Raw genomic sequence first — 10,631 nt, 5'->3', positions numbered from 1 at the left:
CTATAATATTCGGCACCGGAGGAACCTCACGCGGAATGCACTTAATACGATCAAACTGGCGAAGACATCGCTATGACAAATATGGGACTGAGACTCCACCATATCAAAGGTATCCAAAGAATATCGAAATCGATACAAACAAATGATTAGCTCGATCATCATCATATGGTGTAAACACTACATCCTCGAGCAACAAAGCATCAAATCTCCGATGATATATCATCAATCCGCCTTCAACAACATGTTTTGCAGTCCACCTACATGCTATTGGAAGATGTGCAGGAACCGCTCATCTATCTCCCCGCTTACATATGTTAGGGAAGTGCTCATAAATCTAACACTACACCATATATAACACAACTTAATAAATAACACAACTTAATATAAACCATATACTTGTAATAGAATCATATAACTTCGCAACTGTCGAATGTCGTGGACAACTCCATCTCCCAGATTGTCATAAAGCAAAACCAATGTCACGGTACCTCACGAATAGTCCCGACAACTATCTAAATCAATAAATAAACTAACGTAATTTGCCTTCACACGCGTATGTGTTTTATCAGCGAAAATAATGCTGCCAACTAAATGCAACAAGTACGTTCTAGCCGCACACTCAAACTGATTAGTTTGAATGAGACAACTATATAAATCACGCAAAAATTGCAATCTATATTAGACACATTTATTATAATTAATCTCAGCTAGTGTTTCCTCTCATGTTGCACCTAAGTACTCATGTGTAGCTCTTGCAGCACTATCAGTGTTCATATTCACATGTGCATCACAAAATTTACCATGGGTGAGATGTGAAGGAGAGTCATGACGTCGTCTAACGTGGTGGTAATCTCTCCAAATGACAAATGAAATGAGTTGGTCTCCCTATGCCACCTTTCAATAAATGCACATATCAAATCAGCATCAGCCATAGTGAGGTAAGCTGAAGACAGATGTAGCAGCCCAGATTCTCGAATCCAATGTTGTACAAGATCTAGCACAAAAAGTTCAGCAAACTTTTTCAGCTTCAATCCATGAGTAATAACTTTTAGCGACCTACGATCATGCGAGTAATTACAGAACAATTAATTAATTAAATAAACTTAATTAAATAAACTTAATTAAATAAACTTAATTAAATTAAGTTTATAAACTGAAATAGACAATTAATTAAATAAAATTAAATAAACATAATTAAATTAGTTAAATAAACTTAAATAAATAATTAATTAAATATAATTAAAAATTAATCAAATATACTTCTCCTTCCCATAGCCTTCGAGCAACGTGATGTTCATACTGTGTCAACACATGTGTCACCATCGGTCCCCCGGTGAATCCGGGCTGCAGATCCTGCTCATCAGCATCATCAACATGTGCAGCATACTGCTCCATCTGTGGAGGCTCAGGGACATCATCCTCCACCTGTGCAGGCTCAGTAAACTCATCGACACCATCCTGGACCTCCTGTCTACGTTGACGTTGTTTAATTGGACGATTTACTTCGTTTCGTTGTCTGTTTTATGTTGTTGGTGGAGTTCTCTCTGCACCATCACCTTTATCACCTATCTCGTTGCGAATAATTTGGCCAAATGCACCTCTCATTCTAGGCACTGCAATATATCAATAATAAAAAAAAATAAAAAAAATTAAAAACTAAAAAATTAAAGTGCATTTAGGAACTTTCTTTTTGTTCCCAATTTTTCGAAACTTGTTTTGGAAGTTTCTTTGAGGCCAAACTTCTGAAACAATTTCGGAACTTTCCATGAATTCCAAAGTTTCGAAATTGAAAAACTTCATGCTTATGAATTTTACATTTCGAAACTTTCATATTGTTGGAAAGTTTCGAAGGTTTCTACATTTCGAAAGTTTCATGTTCATGGAAACTTTCAAAAGTTTCAAAATTTCCATGTGGATGGAAACTTTCGAAAGTTTCAAAATTTTGAGAAAAAATGAACTTCGAAAGTTTCATGTTTATGGAAACTTTCGAAGATTTGAAAAAATAATATTCCAAAAATTTCAAAGGTTATCTTACTTTTGAGTTTCGAAGGTTTCAAAGATTCAAATGTTTACAAATATGTGATTCAGACAATTCAAACTTTTGAAGAAAATTGATGAAAAAAAGGGAATGGAAATTTGCAGGGGTTTTTATAGATAACATTAAGGAAAATATGATGTTTTCTATGGGGATAGAAGTAGAAGATTCAGAGGGGTGCACGGTACAAAACTCGTAATTATTTCGACCATTCTTTATGATTAAGAAAGGAATCCATTAATACTTATGTTTCTTACTTTATATCATGTGAACGAATAACTTTTAGTTTTGAAAAAGCGAAAACATATTTTACACTCTAGAAAAATTAAGAGACCCAATTGAACTTTTTGTAAAAGAATAAAAATAATTTCAATCCTTCAAATAAATTAATTAAGACAACTTAATTTCTACTTTCCTTAAAGAAGTTGTTAAGGCAGAAACTTATCTCAATTTATTAATTTAAAAAATAAATTTATTTTTGTTTTTGAAGAATTACTAATCTCAGTTTTTCACATTGACTGGAATAAGTATTTCCTCAGATTTATATAAAATCGAAAATTAAAATCCAACAAAAATAAATAAATTGAAAGTTGGATTTACCTTTTAAAAATATGATGAACATAAATGGGCCGGATGAATAAATCCCGTTTCATAAATTTGAACAAAACGACAGTGTTGAGGTTTGGAGTACTGTTTGAGACGTAACCCTAAATCCTAAACAATTATCGATAAACCCTCTGTCTTGGTGTTGAAGACGCAGAGAGAGAGAAGCGAGAAGGAAAATGGGAGGTTCACGAAGAAAATACAAGCAATCTCGAACAAAGGTACGCGTAGGTCTTCCAAAGAAGAACCCTAAGGTTTTGAAACCCGCTTTCACTATCCCTCCCAAACTCTTACAATCCCTTCTCAAGGACCCTAAATGGGACGACAAAGGCACCGTCACCCAAAACTATTCCTCTTTCGGTCTCCTTCCTGACCCTAACTCCCTCACCAATTCCTTTCAACTTCCTGATGAACTCAACGATTCTGGCAGCGATCTTGAAGAAGACGGTATGTTCCCTTCAATTCATTAACTTTATTAATAGTAGTATAATAAAGGAGTATTGAATTTGTAAATTTTGAAGGAACCAAACTTGTTTAAATTACTTGAATATGGTTTTGTGGTGTAGACTTGAAATCTGCATTGGGAAAGCAGCGAAGAGATGGTAATAGTGCACCTCCTCAGCCTTTGACTACAATTCAACGTCTTCATATTAGTCGGCTAGTGGATAAATATGGAGATGATTTTCAGGTTCGTTTTCTAGTACCTTTTCCTTTTTGTTTGGTATTATTCGTTTTTATTTTCTGTTTATTTCACTTTTAATGTTTTGTGATTGTTTTTGGCAGAGTATGATGATGGATATAAAGCTAAATCCTATGCAGCATTCGGTTGCAACTTTACAGAAATTGTGTTTGAGCTATTACTTATATAAAAACAAGAATCCACTCATTGTTGCCAGAAAATGAAATGTTTCGCATTCAGAGAAGTTCAGAGTTGTCAAGATTATATAAACTAGGTGCGACGAATGATCCAGACATATTTCTCATGTTAATTGGGTCAAATGTTGTCACCACGAGGATGTGTTTTGTTTTTGACACTTTGGATGTTATTTCTCATGTATTAATTTGTCATGAACTAATTTTGTTGATGCTTTTGAATTTTTTGTATGGATTTTTGTTTTGGAAGATGAAGTATTCTGGTCTTCCTAACCTGCTGTTTCCAAAAAAAAAAATTAATAGATGAAAGTGATTTTGAATGGAATGTGTTTGGAACTGTTCAGATAATTTGTTTTGGATTTTTTGTATGACTTTTGATGGGTAAGATGAAGCATTCTGGTCTTCTGAACCTGCTGTTGAAAAAACAAATCAATACATGAAAGTAATTTTGAACGGAATGTGTTTTGAACTGTTTAGAGGTGATATTTTGTGATGATAGTGTAGTAGAACGTTTTGTCTTGTGGTTTTTACTTGTTATGGTTCATGTCAGGATCATCAATTGCTCTTATGAAGCTTTTTGGTCTCTTCTCTAAACAATGATTATGGAAGTGCCCCTTTAGTTCTATGAGAAAGACCAAATTTAGCATTTAAACTTATAGATTTATAATGTTTTTTCTACCAAAACTACGATTTTGCAGTCTCTCTAGATATTGTAAAACTTTATCTACAGTAAATAAATGGCCTTCAGTAGATACAGATGCCATAGTAGAAGCCTCTTACATTTCAGAGTCCAAAAATTCCACTACCATTAACAATCTTTTGAAATGCTAATACTATTTTAAACAAAGTGAATAACGATATTTTCAACCTACAACTACATAATTGAACCCGAATTGTTGTTTCTCTGCTTAGATGCCCATGAACGCTCTACATTGTGTTTCCCAATGCTCCTTGGCTTGCTTGACCCTCTCTACCCTTTCCATCTGAAGTCTTTCCTCCCAGTACTCTTTGCATCTGTAAATATATTGAAATTAATAGGTTAAGATGCTTGGATATAATATATTAATGATTATACAAAGTAGGGACAACAAAAATGGATGTATTTAATCTAAAATTTGACCAAATACATCAAAGTTTTGTTGACCTAATTTTTATTTTATATATATAGGACCAGAAGTAGTACTATATAACACTACATATCAGATGATTGAAAACAGGGTTTTACTGGACTTTTGCTGCCATCTCTGCCTTCACGAGTCACAACATCTATACAGCATTGCTTCATTTTAATTTCATTCATTTGCAAATGGATAAACTATATCATACCTTTGGCCTAACAGAATGTTTAATTCTTCCAAGTGCACAACATCTTCATAAACTCCTGCCTGTAATCAACAATATAAAAAGTATAAGTTGCCAACCATTTTTATAGTAATAAGCTTAACAAATCATTTGCCAAATCATCAGCAGCTCAAGTCTGGATAGTGAAAGAGAATAACCGATCAATCATACTTATTCAGCAATATCATATGCCTAAAATAAATTTATCAATTATCACAATATTAAAATATAGAAGCTACACAGCTACAGAAGGGCTACTTAGCTATTTCAGAAGATTTAAAGTTTTACCGGTAAAAAATGGTAGGCCTTTAGCAAAAGTCAAGCAAACTTTACATACAATGTAGTCAGCAATAGAAAGACCAGTGAAGCTTAGTACAGGATCCTGGTTCCTGGTCTCATGCGCAGATATGATTATTTAAAATTTATCAGTTATTTAGACATTAGAATTTTGTTTGGTCATTGCATTTGCAATCAAAATTAAGTAATACCCAAATTTCAAATATGACAATGTCAGTCACAACTAAATGGCTATCCATTGGCTTGAATGACCAGTAAAGGATGAAAGTACTAGTTTTAACATGTATAATGTACATGAATATTAGTAAATAGAAATCCACATTTATTTACATTCCTATTAAATTAATAAAGTCGAAAGATAGCTTGCTATATGTGGTAGTTTACTTCTCGGCATAAGGGACATTTCTCTTTAGGATGTGCTGCCTTAAGTCCATCAACAATAGTAACAGATGCAGCTGAGCATGCGCAACTAAAGCAGAATACGTGGCCACAAGTCAGAGAAACTGGATCAAACACCGTGTCCTGTCATGGAAGATCCAGATGAAAGTTATCAATTGAAAAACTAAAAAAGATAGTGAAGGACCTTATGAGAGAGATGCTTTCACACAGAAAAGTCTACTGCTATTGTGGAAACTAAGGAGATATTGTCATTGTAATCCAAAACCAAAAGTTAAGTGCTTTGGGACAATTGGTTAGGAAAATTTTGGACAACATAAGGAGATCCGCAATGGATTCTTTAACCATATACAAAATATTCGTAACCTTTGAAAAAAAAAAATAGTTTGAGAGTAAATATAATTTTTGGTGGAAACATAAAACAAGATTGAGATGGAAATTTCAATGCAAGATCTGTAAGTTGATTTGGTCGTGCACATGTGCAATCCAAATGAAAACATAAAAAATGAGAGTGATCCACAGAAAAGAGAAATTCATCCAACAAGTGAAACCAACTAACTTACCAAGCATATAGAGCAAGTTAAGTCAATATCAATTTTAATGGAATCAAAGAGCTCACAAGTAAGTGATGGTTTTCCATCCTTAAATGCGAGATAACATCCATCGAATAATGCAGGTGTCCTTGACTTGACATTAGTTTCCCTTAAGTTGATATGTAATGCCATAAGCTCAATAAGCCAGGGACTCTGAAGAATTTCCTTGTGCATAGTCTGGACTTGTGACTTGAATAATTGCCCTTGCTTGGAATAATGAATCTGCAGTCATAATAGTAGTGGACATATATAAAGAATATATCTTAAAATTTCAACATGTATTGTCAATACTTAAATCAGCATGCCAAAGAAATAAGGAGGACTTTGCACACCTTATCATATTTCTTTAGTATTTTGCGGATTGCAACAGCGTTTATCAATGCATATGTAACTAGATCTTTGCCTTCATGAATTAAAGTAGTATGATTCCTTTTTGATTGACCTCTGAACATGAGAATGTACTTTCTAAATCCAGAAGCAAGATGTATCTCCAGCAATTTTTGTGCACGCTGATTAAAGCATCCCACTATATCTGACATTTCATTAAGAAGGGAAGGGAAAAAGGTCCCGTCGCACACTGAATAAAATAATTAAACAAATTATCTTAGGGGTAGTGGGAAAAGCATGAACATTGAAAAGTTTAAACATAGCCCTAAACCCTTATAATGTCATAACATAATTTATCATACAACTTAAAAATTCTTATAATAGACTCCTAGTGAATCATCAATTTAGTATGTAGGATTGGTCATTTTGGTTTCTGAAACTAACAAAATTTCATGGGTCCTTTGAGGACAATTTAAGGGACTAAATTGTCTAAACAAAAGGACTAATGTGAACCAAGATTCTAAATATGAGAGATTATTTCCGAGATTCATTAATTTTAGAGATAAAATCACTCAACCTTTACAAATTCATGAACTAAATTGGTGATTCTCTAGATATATATTTCATTTGTCTTCACTATTCATATTTGATGTCCTAGGACACACCTATTTTAGACATCCATCATGTATCAGACGAGAGATTATTAGATATGAATCAAAAGTCAATGGACCTAGGGGCAAAACTTGGTTATGACGGGGGGAGGCCACTCGCTAATAATGTCAAATTGTGGAGTGACTTAATAGTAACAAAGATTTTTATAAACCTTATATTCCTCCACTTTCATGATAGTGATTTTTGTTATTTTTATTGTAAATATAGTAGTTTGTCATTCGAAGTAAGTACTTTTAATACATTTAAAAATGAAAATTACAGCTACACCAAAATCAAATATAAGAAATTAATTGAAAACTTTTTATATATAATCTATTTTATGTTAGGCCACCAATCAAACTTCTTAGCATGCGCCACTGAATGGACCTGAATTGGATCGTGAATATATTATAAGCTATTCTAATATTCAGAATGGATCGAAAGAAACCTTTGAAGACCATTTAGAATTCCTTACATAGAAAAAGGTTAGATTATGAAAAGAATTGATTTCCGATAGGTAAAATAAAATAAATAAAAAGTAAAATTATTGAAGACCTGGACATTGATCAGGGCAGGAATTACTGGACTGAGATGAACGTCTGCACTTTTTCATGATCTTTTTGAGCTTCTTGAAGCCAACAACAGGGAGCATCTTCTGCTCATGTCCACGCATGTACTCTTGATAAGTCTTGCAGAATTTCATCTTTTCGTACAAAAAATTAACATGGACTTAACAACCAAAACAATTTCGCACGATTGGATATCGCTCAACTCAAGCGAGATTAATAGAAAGAAAGATAAAAACAAGAATTGGATTCAATTTGAAGTTACACTTTGTGGTATTATACTTTCCCGTAATAATCTCAAATCCTTGCAGTTCGCTACTTGTTAACGGTTTCGTGTGCCAAATCAAATATACAAAGGGTATAATTGTAAAGTACATGCGACTTCCGTCTCGCGATGAAAAAGTCAAAATACCAGAGGAGGATGCTTTGATTTTGACTTTTTTTCTTCAAAAAAATGAATTATTTAAAGAAAAATTTAAAACTCTAACCAAGGTTTATGGTCAAATTTTATTATTTAATAATTTAACGATTTTTATGGTCAAATTTTATTATTTAATAATTTAACGATTTTTATGGTCAAATTTTATTATTTTATTATTTAATAATTTAGAGATTTGTATCTGTTATAATGAAAATATATATTTTTTAAAATATTTAATTACAAAATATAACTTTTTTTAAAAAAAAACTACTAAAATAGTTTTTCATTTTAAGCGGATTTTAAATTATTTTTAAATTTTTACAGATTTAACAAATAAATAAAAACTTTCAAATGAATATTTGAAAAAGAGGTAACTGCGTGTATTTATATCATTTTGCTGAATAAATCTTGGGGTGAGAGATGAGACTCACTGAACAACATTTATATTAATAATAAGAGGTAACTGCGTGTTATTTATTATAAGAGGTGATCTGAATCCTCAATCTAGTCAATTTTTTTACTCCGATTCTTGAGTTTACTCCATATTTTTTTTTGACAAAAATGATATTGATAGAAATAAAATATTTTAATATATTAATTAATTAAATGATAGAAATTCCATGTTGTGCTAATAGACAAAGGTTTCGTATTGAATGACGACTGATGAAGCAAAAACATAGTGGATAAATAAGTGTGGAGTTTGCATCTTTATCTTTACACTTTCCACAATAGTCGAGAAATCATTTTCAGCCAGTGATAAGATTAAGATGGCTTCGATTCAATTATTGGTTTTATCACGTTGTTTTAAATCACCAGCACCTTGTTTTAATTCGGTTTTAATATAAAAAAATAAAAAAAATAAAAATAAAAATAGATATATATATATATATATATAAATGAGTGAGTTGTGTTGCGTCTGAAGCAAGTGAAGTAGAGAGAGAAAGAGAAAAGAGAGTAATTGGGTTTTTGGAATGGCGAGTTCAAAAAATTCAGATGAGTCAGAGAAGCCACAACCAGTGATGTTGGTTGCAATCGATGAGAGTGAGCACAGTGCATACGCTCTGAAATGGACTCTGGATCACTTTTTCAACAACAATAGTTCTGCTTTCAGGCTTGTTCTGGTTCATGCCAGACCTTCCGCTACTTCTTCTGTTGGTCTCGCTGGCCCTGGTATGCTATTCCTACCTTTTCCTATTCCTTTTCACTTTCATTCATCATTGATTTTTCGTAATTGAATCAACCATTTCTTCTTAGTGTACACAGGAGCTGCTGAGATTTTGCCCATTGTTGATTCTGATTTGAGAAAGATTGCTGCCAGAGTTGCTGATGCTGCTAAACAACTTTGCATTAAGAAATCGGTATTTATATTATATTATATTATATTATATTTTCACACACAATTTGAAGTTTAAATTTATTGTTAATTATGTTCGGTGAATAATTAATGAATATAACTTATTAACCATCCACTGAGCGCAAACTGTATTTTCCTGAATTTATATATTTTGTGTGGGACTTGGATCATACTATACGGTTTTAGCAAAATGTTCTATGATTTCTGGGTGCCTAACAGATACTGTTTTATATATAGGATGTTTCACCTGTGGAATAATTATCTGATAGCTGAATTTTCTCAGGTAAATGATGTGATAGTGGAGGTGGTGGAAGGTGATGCTAGAAATGTTATTTGTGACACAGTGGAGAAGTACCGTGCTTCAATATTGGTTGTGGGTAGTCACGGTTATGGGGCTATAAAAAGGTATGCTTTCATTCTGGTCACATTTTTCATTCTTGATTTGCATTGATAGGTTATGGTGATTGAAGTATCATAAATACTTTTCTCAAACTTGTGAATGGGGTATGCCATGAATATGCTGTATTTAGTTCTAATATTTTAAATAAAAACCAATATCATCACAAACACAAAATTAAGTTATACTTCATAATCTCCTAATTCAGTTATACTTTACACTTTTAATTTGCAGGGCGGTTTTAGGTAGTGTGAGTGACTATTGTGCTCATCATGCTCATTGCACTGTGATGATTGTGAAGAAGCCCAAAACCAAACACTGATCTATATTGGCATGTCATACAAAAATAAATATATAATCCTTTCAGCAAAAGTAAAATAACAATGTTGGCAGCCAGAAAGTTTGTGACTTAGTTTATCCTATGGGCTATGGCATGTTAGCTTTGTAGTTTATGATAGAAAATATTAAGTGTTTGGATTGTTGATGTATATGAAAAATTCTTATATTACTGTGTCTAATAATTGTTTTTTTCCCTGAAAAATTACTGTTTTTTGTCTTGATAATTCATGAATGTGATAATGGGCTTATCCTGTTTGAAGAATAAATTGTTATTGGTTGAATAAAATAAATTGAATGGAAAAGATAGTAAATCTAATATTTCTCTTTTCAAGCCAGTTAATTGGACTTAAGTGGATAATTAATTTTAGTTAAGGACGAATTGTTTGGGAGAATCTAAATTCGAATTCTGGCTGGAACAATTTTTGGCCAGACATTATT

At 32.4% G+C, this 10,631-nt stretch overlaps 3 protein-coding genes across 5 annotated transcripts; 2 read left to right on the top strand and 1 right to left on the bottom strand.

Moving 5' to 3' along the window:
• Nucleotides 1–2,706: 2,706 nt before the first annotated feature.
• Nucleotides 2,707–3,831, top strand: LOC101493731 (uncharacterized). Its single transcript, XM_004495903.4, has 3 exons — nt 2,707–3,085; nt 3,205–3,326; nt 3,422–3,831. The coding sequence occupies exons 1-3, from the start codon at nt 2,818–2,820 to the stop codon at nt 3,539–3,541; spliced, it is 510 nt and encodes a 169-aa protein (XP_004495960.1). The 5' UTR covers nt 2,707–2,817; the 3' UTR covers nt 3,542–3,831.
• Nucleotides 3,832–4,214: 383 nt separating this feature from the next.
• Nucleotides 4,215–8,048, bottom strand: LOC101494054 (E3 ubiquitin-protein ligase NLA-like). Of its 2 annotated transcripts, none has more exons than XM_004495904.4 (6): nt 7,672–8,043; nt 6,471–6,715; nt 6,109–6,360; nt 5,534–5,671; nt 4,838–4,896; nt 4,215–4,525 (listed from the first exon to the last, which is right to left on the bottom strand). In XM_004495904.4, exons 1-6 carry the CDS (start codon nt 7,817–7,819, stop codon nt 4,420–4,422), a joined length of 948 nt encoding a protein of 315 aa, XP_004495961.1. In that variant the 5' UTR covers nt 7,820–8,043; the 3' UTR covers nt 4,215–4,419. The 2 variants fall into 2 exon arrangements, 1 of the variants encoding a protein (XP_004495961.1); XR_012162734.1 differs by having other exon boundaries at nt 4,470–4,525; nt 5,141–5,671; nt 7,672–8,048.
• Nucleotides 8,049–8,953: 905 nt separating this feature from the next.
• On the top strand, nt 8,954–10,395 carry LOC101494457 (universal stress protein PHOS34-like). 2 transcript variants are annotated; one of them, XM_004495906.4, is made up of 4 exons: nt 8,954–9,273; nt 9,367–9,461; nt 9,741–9,862; nt 10,089–10,395. In XM_004495906.4, the coding sequence occupies exons 1-4, from the start codon at nt 9,075–9,077 to the stop codon at nt 10,174–10,176; spliced, it is 504 nt and encodes a 167-aa protein (XP_004495963.1). In that variant the 5' UTR covers nt 8,954–9,074; the 3' UTR covers nt 10,177–10,395. The 2 variants fall into 2 exon arrangements, with proteins under 2 accessions (XP_004495963.1, XP_004495962.1); XM_004495905.4 differs by having other exon boundaries at nt 8,966–9,273; nt 9,358–9,461.
• The last annotated feature ends 236 nt before the right edge of the window (nt 10,396–10,631 follow it).

This window comes from Cicer arietinum, chromosome 4 (assembly GCF_000331145.2).
Source record: "Cicer arietinum cultivar CDC Frontier isolate Library 1 chromosome 4, Cicar.CDCFrontier_v2.0, whole genome shotgun sequence".
Classification (NCBI taxonomy): Eukaryota; Viridiplantae; Streptophyta; class Magnoliopsida; order Fabales; family Fabaceae; genus Cicer; species Cicer arietinum.
Note: the sequence above shows the minus strand (reverse complement) of the source record. Positions and strands in the feature narration are given on the sequence as shown.